Source organism: Pelophylax lessonae, assembly GCF_965119305.1.
Source record: "Pelophylax lessonae genome assembly, chromosome: 12".
In the NCBI taxonomy this organism is placed as follows: domain Eukaryota; kingdom Metazoa; phylum Chordata; class Amphibia; order Anura; family Ranidae; genus Pelophylax; species Pelophylax lessonae.
The window spans coordinates 90539627-90551076 of NC_138779.1; the positions used below are offsets into that span (position 1 = coordinate 90539627).

Below are 11450 nucleotides of genomic sequence, written 5' to 3' on the forward strand. Positions count from 1 at the left end.
CTACTGATATTAATCAAGAAGTCTGCGTCTGTCAATGAGCTTAAGAGAAAAGGATTTTATGGTAAATCAAAAATCCAGTTTTTTGTTTTTCAAAATTTTTGGGTCTTTTTTAATTTGTTTAGCAAAACATAAATAACCCCGTGGTGAAAAGAAAGCTCTATTTGTGTGAAAAAAAAAAAAAAAGTTGAAAATGTCATATGGGTACAGTGTTGCATGGCCGTGCATTTGTCATTCAAAGTGCGAGAGCGCTGAAAGCTGAAAATTGGCCTGGGCAGGAAGGGGGTAAAAGTGCCCAGTAGGCAAGTGGTTAAAGTGAAAGCTGCCTCTCCTGCACCCATCTACACAGAGAAGCCGCTGCTTACAGCTCAGCATGGAATCGGACCAGCTTCAGAAAAGGTATGTATAGCGAATTTTGCTTTACGAGGCTAGATAGGTTAGTCTAAAGGCCCGTACACACGTACCGATCGTCGGCATACAAACGTCGGTGGACGAAGGATCTGCCGATTGTACGCGTGTTAGTATGGTGCCTCCGACAGATGTCTGCGCACAATCCGCGGACAAAAGTCTTTCGTGCAAACATGAAAATATTTGTATGCCGACACCAGAACGGACGATTGTTCGCCTGTCAGTACACAATTCGGCCGACAGACCGCAGATTTGCAAGACTGGGCATGCTCAGAAAATAGAAAACACAGGGAAAGTTAACCATTACATGACATCACTTCTGCAGTCGGCGGACAAAATTCTTGTGCTGTCCTTGTGCTGTCTTTGCACTTTTCAGCAGACACCGACATCCCGGGGAGAAAAGAGGAACATTTGTAAGCCGACCATCGGTACGTGTGTACGGGGCTTTAGAGTGTGGCTGCGAGTAGATTTCGAGATTTTAGTTCCACTTCAACCTCTTGCTGACCACTCGCCGCAGATATACTGCGGCAAGGTGGCTCGGCGAATCGCCATACCCAACGTCGCTCACGGGGGCGCGCATGCATGGCGATTCGCGAGGGGGGAAGCTGATCTGCGGGGCAGGTGGCTGCGATTGCTGCCGGGCACCTGCGTTCAATCCCCGTGGAAACAGAACAGCGGTCTGCCCTTATAAACACAGCAGACCATTGTTCTGTCAGCAATCAACACAGGGCTCCTGTGTTCCTCTTATTTAGGACCACAGGTCCCTGTGTTGATTCCATAAGCCCATCCCCCTCAGTTAGAAAACACTCCCCAGGCACACATTTAACCCTTTGATCGCCCCCTGGTGTTAACCCCTTCCCTGCCAGTGTCTATTACACTAACAGTGCATATTTTTAGCACTGATTACTGTAGTAATGTCACTGGTCCCCCCCAAAACTGTCAAAAAATTCAAGTTAGACTTACCGGTAACTTGTTTTCCAATAGTCTTTCAGGACAGCACCTTAGAGAGATGGCTCCTCCCTCTCCTCATCAGGAAACACCCCATCCACCAGATTTTAAAAGGAGGCTTCTCCCACCATTCATCAGTTTGTAGAAGAGTACCTCCGGCCCATGCTGGAACACATAAACAGATATGGTTAATCACAGCAATACATTTTATACAATAGGGCGGGATCCTCCTGCTGTCCTGAAAGACTATTGGAAAACAAGTTACCGGTAAGTCTAACTTGAATTTTCCCTAAAACGTCTTTCAGGACAGCACCTTAGAGAGGATTATCGAGACTTACTCAATTTAGGGAGGGACCACAGCTTGCAGGACCTTTCTGCCAAAAAGCCTGATCTTCAGCTGCCAAAAGGTCCAACCTATAGTGTCTTGCAAATGTAAAGTAGCTTGACCACGTAGCCGCTTTGCAGATCTGATCTGGAGTGGCACCAGCTTTCTCTGCCCATGTAGTGGCTAACGCTCTAGTAGAGTGAGCTCTGATCCCCTGTGGGGGAGACAATTTCATTTGGGAGTAAGCCTCTGAAATAGCGGATCTGAGCCATCTGGCTATTGATCCTTTTGATGCCTGGCGACCTTTTTTGTTGCCAGAGAAAAGAACAAAAAGAGAGTTTGATGATCTAAACTCTTTAGTAACCTCCAAGTAGTGTATAAGAACCCTTCTTACATCTAGGTAGTGAAAGCCTTCTTCCTTATCTCCTGATGGATTAGGGCAGAAGGTAGGTAACACAATTTCTTGTGAGCGGTTTCTCGTTGAAGCTACTTTTGGGAGAAACCCTGGATCTGTCTTGAGAATTATCCTGTCTGGATATATGGACAAGAAAGGTTCGATAGCTGATAAAGCATGTAATTCACTGATTCTTCTTGCTGATGTTATTGCCACCAAGAAGACCGTCTTGAGGGTAAGGTTTTTTAGTGTAACCGTTTCTAGCGGTTCAAAAGGTTCCTTTGTGAAGGCCTGAAGGACCACCGACAAGTCCCATTTGGGGAAGCTTCTGACAGGCACTGGACTGGAGCGGGTAAGGGCCCTGAAAAATCTGATGATTAAAGATTCTGAAGAAATGGGCCTTTCCAAGAATACCCCCAGGGCTGTAACTTGTACCTTGAGGGTACTTACTGCCAAACCTTTTCCTGCGCCCTCCTGTAGGAACTCCAAAATTGAAGTAGTACTGTTCAATTTTTGATCTTTCGATTCACACCAGGTATTATATGTCTTCCAAACTTTTGCATATATATTCCTTGTGACTTTTTTCCTACTGGAAAGTAGAGTAGCAATTAATGCGTCTGAAAATCCTTTCCTTTTCAGCAGTTGCTCCTCAGATACCAGGCGGTGAGCTTTAGCTTTTCCACTTCTGGATGATAGACTGGACCTTGAAGCAGTAGGTCTTGACGAAGAGGGAGCTGAAAAGCAGGTTTGACTGACAGTTGAAGGACAGTCGAAAACCAAACCCTTTTGGGCCAATAGGGTGTGATCAGGATCACTGAGGCTCTTTCCATTTGGATTTTTCTCAATACCAACGGAATGAGCTGGAAGGGGGGGAAGGCATACCCCAACCTGAACCTCCAGGGATGTGCCAGGGAATCTACTCCCAGAGAGTTGTCGCTTCTGTGGAGTGAGAAGTAAAGTGGAAGTTTTGCGTTTTCTTTCGTTGCAAACAGATCCACCTCTGGCTTTCCCCAAGTCTTGGTTATCAACATGAAGACTTCTGGGTTCAAGCTCCATTCTGCTTCTCGGATCTTCTGCCTGCTTAAATAATCCGCCACACTGTTTAGTGTACCTTTTAGGTGGATTGCTGACAAGGAAAGTAACTGCCTTTCCGCCCATTGCAGAATTTCCGTTGCCAAAAGCTGTAGGGTTTTGCTTCTTGTGCCCCCTTGCTTGTTTAGATATGCCACTGTAGTGGCGTTGTCTGAAAGGACTTGAACATGAGTCCCCTGAAGATTTTGAGAGAAGGCAGTTAGGGCTAGGCCGACTGCCTTTAATTCCTTCCAATTTGAGGATTTTCTTGTCTCGGTCTGAGACCAAACCCCCTGTGCCAGGTTTTGGTTCCAGTGGGCTCCCCACCCCCACCTGCTGGCATCCGTTGTTAACCTCTGGTCTGCCGGGAAGGACCAGGCCAAACCCTGAGACAAGGTTGTCCGATTTCTCCACCACCAAAGGGACCTCTTGACCTTGGTGGGGATTTTTACCTTTAAGTCCAAAGTCTCTGGATTGTGATCCCAGATTCTGAGGAGGAAATATTGGAGTGGTCGAAAATGCAGCCTTGCCCATTGGACAGCTGGAATTGATGCAGTCAGGTTTCCAAGGACTGACATGATCTCTCTGATCGACCACCACTGATTTGTTTGTAGCCTTGCTACCAAATTCTGTATTTTGACCTGTTTGTCTTCTGGTAGGAAGATTCTTTGTTCCACAGAGCATAACTGAAACCCTAGGAACTGAACCCGCTGAGCCGGTGTGAGATTCGATTTCTTGATGTTCACTATCCATCCCAGAGCTTCTAGATGACCTCTTGCCTTGTGCAGGTCCTCTTGAAGTTTTTCCTTTGACGGGGCAAAGAAAAGCAGGTCGTCCAGGTAAGGCACCACAGAGATTCCCTGAAGGCGGAGGGGAGCTAGACACTCTGCCATTACCTTCGTAAAAATATGAGGGGAGGATGATAGCCCGAAAGGGAGTGCTTTGAATTGGATATGGAGCATTTCCTTTCCCAGATTTACTGCCAACCTTAGGAATCTCTGTGAGTGAGGGGCAATAGGGATATGTAGGTAAGCATCCCTTAAGTCGATTGATGCCATGAAGCATCCTTTTGTTAACAGGGTTCTGACTGTAAGAATTGAGTCCATTCGAAACTTTTTGTACAGAACTGACCTGTTTAATGGTTTCAGATTCAGTATAAGACGAAAATCCCCCGATGGTTTCTTTATCAAAAATATGTGGGAATAGAATCCCTGATGTTGCTCCTCCACTGGAACTGGACAGACAACTCCCTGTCGCCTCAGGTCCTTTAACAGGTCCATCATAGCCAGGGCTTTATCTGCATCTCTTGGGAGGTTTGTGACAAAGAACCTTTCGGGTGGCGTCTCTGAAAACTCTATGTTGTAGCCTTGGGACAGCATACCCAGAATGTATTGATTTTCTGTTATGGCTGCCCAATAGGGGAGGAATTCCCTCAATCTTCCTCCCACCGGCAATGTCTTGTCATTGTGTTTTGTTGGTTGACACAGGAGGATGGAAGAGAACACCTCCTTTCCCTTTGGGTTTTTGTGTCGACCAGTTTCTTCTCTTCTCCTGGGGTCTGCTATTTTGCTGAGCTTTTTGAGGTCGAAAAAGCTTCTTTGCTGCCTGTTTCTTCTTCACAGGAAAAGACTTCTTTTTGTCTGCTGTTCTATCTAGAACAGAGTCTAGCCCAGGCCCGAATAGTAGATCCCCTTGAAAAGGAAGTCCACATAGCTTATTTTTAGAAGCTGTATCTCCAGGCCATGTCTTTAACCAAAGAGCCCTTCTGGCTGAGTTGGATAAAGCTGCAGATCTTGCGGTCATCTTCACTGACTCTGCTGAAGCGTCAGAAATGAAGGCTATGGCCGTGGAGAGCGTGGAAAAGGAATCCAAAATTTCCTGTTTAGGTGAGTCTGCTGTGATGTGTGCTTTTAGCTGGCTAAGCCAGTATTCCAGATTCCTGGACACACAGGTTACTGCCATGGCAGGTTTCAGACTCCCCATGATGGATTGCCAGGATCTCTTAAGTTGCTGGTCCATCTTCTTATCCATGGGATCCCTCAGTATTCCCATGTCTTCAAATGCTAGGTCTGTTGACCTAGAAACCTGGGAGAAGGCTGCATCAATCTTTGGCATCTTATTCCAGGGAGCTCCTGGGTCCTCATCAAAAGGAAATCGCCTTTTAAAGGCTTTAGGGAAGAAGGTTTTCTTTTCCGGATCAGTCCACTCATGTTTTATTGCATCTGAGATGGTCTGATGTACTGGGAAGATACGGCCCTTAGGCTCTTCCAAGCCTGCATACATTTTGTCATGTAGGGACAGTTCCTTCTTTTCTTCCTCTAGACCCAGGGTGATATAAACTGCCCTCAGGAGACCATCCACTTGCTCTAAGGATAGTTTGTATTTAGTGGGCCTGCTTTGTGCCCCTCCCTCCTCTTCTTCCTCTGAATCCTCCTTGGAATGTGAGGGGGAATTATCTCCTTGGGTGGAAGGAACCCCTTCTGTCCCCACCGAAGGAAGCAATTGTGAACCCTGAGAGGACAGTGAGGCTGATGGCTGACTCAGGGCAGGGTCCTGTAGGGATGACCGAAAAGATTGGATGGTAGCATCCAATTCCTTCCTCACAGATGCGACTAAATCGCCACAAACTGCAGATGCTTCTTCCTTTACTAGTGCATCAATACATCCCTGGCAAAGTGTCTTTTTCCAACTTTCCGACAACTTTGCTTTGCATGAAGGACACTTTCTCTTGAAAACAGTTTCAGAGCTTTTAGCCTGGAAGACATGAATGGGAAAACATACACATGCTTCTTAAAAGTCAGCCTGATTCTCAGGGCCACCAAAGGTGCACAGAAAGACATTTAAAGGGAAGTCCCATGTGCCCTGACAGGCCCCCAGCCACCGGGGGGATAGTAAAAGGGATGGAGAGAGACCCCACAGTAAGATAGGCCATATAAAGATACCCCTTACCTGGGCCTTACTGGTGCCTGTGCCTGTCCCACTCGCTGAAGAAGCTTCCATCGCTTGGCAGCGGTATCACCCGTGGCTTCGGTACCGGTTCCGGAGACCAAAGCGCACCTGCACTGGACCGGATCCGGAATAAGGCACCAGCTTGCTCCTCCCTTCTTCCTCTGCGTCCGGCGGAAATGACGCCATACGCCCCCTGCAGAACGCTGCCCTTTCCGGAACCTCACTTCCGGTCCGGACGAGCGTCACTCGATCCGGAGAAATGGCGGCAAATTTGAAAAAAAGGCGGCGGAAGCCTAAGAAAAATCGTTCCGCTCCTCCAAGATGCCTTCCCAGGGCTGTGCTCTGCGGGGTCCTGACTCAGCCTAGAGCACTGAAAAGGAAGAAGGAGCCCATGCACTGCAGTCGGTCGCGTGAATGGGAGAAGCAACCGTCTCCAAAAAAAAAGGGTAGGTGGACGTAGGAAGCCCGGTCTCTCAGGATAGCACCTTAAGAGCCCAGCTCCCCACAGAGGTGTTCCTCGGCCGGAGGAAACACAAAAACTGATGAATGGTGGGAGAAGCCTCCTTTTAAAATCTGGTGGATGGGGTGTTTCCTGATGAGGAGAGGGAGGAGCCATCTCTCTAAGGTGCTGTCCTGAAAGACGTTTTAGGGAAATGTCAGTTAGAGGTCCGATCTGTCTACTGCAATGTCACAATCACGGGGAGAAAAAAAAAAGCTGATCGCCGCCATTACTAGTAAAAAAAAAAAAAAATTACAAATCTTCCCCCTAGTTTGTAGATGTGATAACTTTTGTGCAAACCAAATCAATATACACTTATTGGTATGTTTTTTACCAAAAATGTGTGGCAGAATACAAAATTGGCCTAAAATGATGAAAAATTTGATTTTAAATTTTTTTATTGGGAATGTTATATAGCAGAAAGTAAAAAATAGTGTTTTTTTTTTTCTTCGGGAATTGTTGCTCTTTTTTTGTTTATAGCACAAAAAATGAAAATCACAGAGGTGATCAAATACCACCAAAAGAAAGTTCTATTTGTGGGGAAAAAAGGGACATCAATTTTATCTGGGTACAGCGCCGCACGACCGCACAATTGTCAGTTTAACCACTTGCCGACTGCCGCACGACTATTTACGTTGGCAGTCAGCCCCTAACAGGCAGAGTAACGTAGGCCTACGTCGCTAGCCTGTGAGGGCTTTGGGAGCGAGCGCGCGCAGCCGGAGGCGCGCTCCCGCGTGGTCACGGACCCCCCCACGCGTGTGCCCTTCGGACCCGATGTCCGCCGGGCACTCGCGATCGTCCGTGGCAGCGGGAGAAAGGCAGGCGGCTAGTGTAAACAAAGCCGCCTGTCAGTTCTCCCTGTGTAAGAATAATGATCAAACGGTTCTACTATGTAACTATCACTGTTCTTACACATCAAGCCACAGCCAATCACAGTTAGAAGCACGCCCCTAGGACACACTTAACCCCTCCCTCTCCAATACAGTTAACTCCTTCACTGCCAGTGTCATTTTTACAGTAACAGTGCATATACATAGCACTGATTACTGTAGTAATGTCACTGGTAACCCCAAAAGTGTCAAAAATGTCAGTCAAGGGTCCGATCTGTCCGCCGCAATGTCGGAGCACCGCAAAATAAAAAAAATTGCAGATCGCTGCCATTACGCGCTAAAAAAAAAAAAAAAAAAAAAAGGCAAAAATCTTTCCCTTTGTTAGTAAACGCGATAACTTTTGCACAAACCAATCAAAATACGCTTGTTGTGATTTTTTTTACCAAACATATGGTAAAAAAAAAAATTTGGCCTAAAATGTTAAAAAATTTTGATTTTTACATTTTTTTTGGGGAATTTCATATAAAAAAAAATGTGAAAAATATTGTTATTTTTGCAAAATTGACGCTTTTTTTGTTTATAGCGCATGATCAAAAAAAAAAAAAAAAAAAAAAAGAAAAATCGCACAAGTGATCAAATACAACCAAAAGAAAGCTCTGTTTGTGGGAAAAAAAAAAGGACGTCAAATTCGTTTAGGTACAGCATCGCACGACCGCGCAATTCTCCGTTAAAGTCACGCAGTGCCGAATCGCAAAATAGGCCCTGGTCAGGAAGGGGGTAAAATCTTCCGGGGCTTAAGTGGTTAAGTAACGCAGTGATGAAACGCAAACAATTAAGGGGGGTAAGACCTTCCGGTGTTTAAGTGGTTAAACCTTTACCAAGAGCATGGTAATGTGGATGATCGGATTGCTGCTTTGTGCCATATTCACAACTGTCCCAGCAATAAATGTGTTACAATTTGAAAAGGAAAATGAAAACAAAAACTGAAGCATGCAATGTAGCTAATATTTGCCTGCAGCAACCAATCAGGGTCAGTCTTTAAAATGTAAACGAAGAATGGGGGTACTATATAGGCAACATCTCTACCAGAATACCATAACAAAGACAATGCTCCTTATGACCTCATTGATCATGTGACCCACAATGTAGAGATAAAGATTGCAGACTAGAATGAATGATGCAACTATGGCTCAATCCACTGACATGTGACACACATCAGTACAGGAGGCATTGGGCACTAGTATTAGGCAAGGATGTTACACAAACATGATATAGTTCAGACCTTGGCTCTGCTTACATGATTTGGACATCAGCAGCTACATAAACAGTTGAATTTAAATCTATATTCTAAAATCAGACTAAAGCTGGCCATACACTGAACACAATTCTGCTGCATTAGCAGAACTGGATGGATTGTGATCAGTGTGCGGCCGTTCCTAAACAGAAGTCAGACAAGGGACTTGTTGGAAAACTTCCCTATCTGTATTCTGACAGCGGCCAGGAGATTTCTCCATCCACCCTGCTTGTGAAGATGTTAGTTATATGTGTACTGGGCATTTTTCTGTATTGCAATGCATTAATGCTCATGCCTCACTGCACGCCAATGAACTGGATAGGTCTAGGGGTCGCTTCACATCTTAAATGGATAGTAGAACATGTGGTGCAATGCGTGTTTTTAAGCATCATGGTCAGCTGCATTGGGGGGTCGGGTGGCCATGTCTGGTATCTTCCAACACGGGAGGGGGGGGTTTGCTCATTCCAGTGATCTTCTAGGGTGGGAACAGTCATGCCAGGCAATCTTTTATGCACGGGGAGAGAGCCCATGCCAGGAAATCTTTTATGCACGGGGAGAGTGCCCATGCCAGGGAATCTTCCCGCGCGGGGAGAGTGCCCATGCCAGGGAATCTTCCCGCGCGGGGAGAGTGCCCATGCCAGGGAATCTTCCCGCGCGGGGAGAGTGCCCATGCCAGGGAATCTTCCCGCGCGGGGAGAGAGCCCATGCCAGGGAATCTTCCCGCGCGGGGAGAGAGCCCATGCCAGGGAATCTTCCCGCGCGGGGAGAGAGCCCATGCCAGGGAATCTTCCCGCGCGGGGAGAGAGCCCATGCCAGGGAATCTTCCCGCGCGGGGAGAGAGCCCATGCCAGGGAATCTTCCCGCGCGGGGAGAGAGCCCATGCCAGGGAATCTTCCCGCGCGGGGAGAGAGCCCATGCCAGGGAATCTTCCCGCGCGGGGAGAGAGCCCATGCCAGGGAATCTTCCCGCGCGGGGAGAGAGCCCATGCCAGGGAATCTTCCCGCGCGGGGAGAGAGCCCATGCCAGGGAATCTTCCCGCGCGGGGAGAGAGCCCATGCCAGGGAATCTTCCCGCGCGGGGAGAGAGCCCATGCCAGGGAATCTTCCCGCGCGGGGAGAGAGCCCATGCCAGGGAATCTTCCCGCGCGGGGAGAGAGCCCATGCCAGGGAATCTTCCCGCGCGGGGAGAGAGCCCATGCCAGGGAATCTTCCCGCGCGGGGAGAGAGCCCATGCCAGGGAATCTTCCCGCGCGGGGAGAGAGCCCATGCCAGGGAATCTTCCCGCGCGGGGAGAGAGCCCATGCCAGGGAATCTTCCCGCGCGGGGAGAGAGCCCATGCCAGGGAATCTTCCCGCGCGGGGAGAGAGCCCATGCCAGGGAATCTTCCCGCACGGGGAGAGTGCCCATGCCAGGAAATCTTTTATGAACAGGGAGAGTGCCCATGCCAGGAAATCTTTAATGCACGGGGAGAGAGCCCATGCCAGGAAATCTTTTATGCACGGGGAGAGTGCCCATGCCAGGAAATTTTATGCACGGGGAGAGTGCCCATGCCAGGAAATCTTCCCGCACAGAGAGAGTGCCCATGCCAAGGAATCTTCCCGCACAGAGAGAGTGCCCATGCCAGGGAATCTTCCCGCACGGGCAGAGTGCCCATGCCAGGGAATCTTCCCGCACGGGTAGAGTGCCCATGCCAGGCAATCTTTCCGCACGGGGAGAGTGCCCATGCCAGGCAATCTTCCCGCACGGGGAGAGTGCCCATGCCAGGCAATCTTCCCGCACGGGGAGAGTGCCCATGCCAGGGAATCTTTCCGCACGGGGAGAATGCCCATGCCAGGGAATCTTCCCGCACAGGGGAGAGTGCCCATGCAAAGCAATCTTCCCGCACGGGCAGAGTGCCCATGCCAGGCAATCTTCCCGCACGGGGAGAGTGCCCATGCCAGGGAATCTTCTATGCACGGGGAGAGAGCCCAAGCCGAGGAATCTTCCCGCACGGGGAGAGAGCCCAAGCCGAGGAATCTTCCCGCACGGGGAGAGAGCCCAAGCCGAGGAATCTTCCCGCACAGGGAGAGTGCCCATACCAGGCAATCTTCCCGCACGGAAAGAGTGCCCATGCAAGGCAATCTTCTTGCTCGGGGAGAATGCCCATGCCAGGCAATCTTCTTGCACGGGGAGAATGCCCATGCCAGGCAATCTTTCCGCACGGGGAGAATGCCCATGCCAGGCAATCTTTCCGCACGGGGAGAATGCCCATGCCCGGGAATCTTCTTGCACGGGGAGGGTCACGCCAGAGATTTCCAGCACAGGTGGGTGGGGGCACACAGGGGATCACTGGCAAAGGGTAGTTGGCATGGCAGTCCAGCACCCACAATACAGAAGTCACAACATGGAGGGTGGAGGGGAAGGTCACTCACGGGACTGGTCCAGCTCCCTAGCAGCTTTGGCCGCCCTCTCCAGGCCAGTGGGGTCAAAGTTGCTCCATTTGTCATTGGGCTTCTTCTTGTCACCGTCTCCATCTCCCCCGGGCGGAGGCACCGGTAGGCCGGGCACCAGTGGGGGTGCCTGCTGCCCCTTGTTGTAGCCGAATAACCAAGACATGGCAAAGGAGACTGAGCCCCGGTCACCGCTCTCTCCTCACTGACACACGTGCTGCTCCGCGCATGCGCGCTGCCCGCATGACAAGGTCATATTCCGTAGGAACCCACAGCTTGTTACGTCACGGCCGGCGGCAGAACGCGA

The 11450-nt window shown here is 49.2% G+C and overlaps 1 protein-coding gene across 1 annotated transcript in view; it reads right to left on the reverse strand.

Moving 5' to 3' along the window:
- The window catches only part of ATAD3A (ATPase family AAA domain containing 3A), a 168499-nt gene extending 157087 nt beyond the window's left edge, over positions 1 to 11412 (reverse strand). The window contains exon 1 of the mRNA XM_082273194.1: positions 11126 to 11412. Within this exon, the coding sequence (XP_082129320.1) occupies positions 11126 to 11309 (184 nt within the window). The 5' untranslated portion in view covers positions 11310 to 11412. The remainder of the gene's footprint in view (positions 1 to 11125) is intronic.
- Between the last annotated feature and the right edge of the window lie 38 nt (positions 11413 to 11450).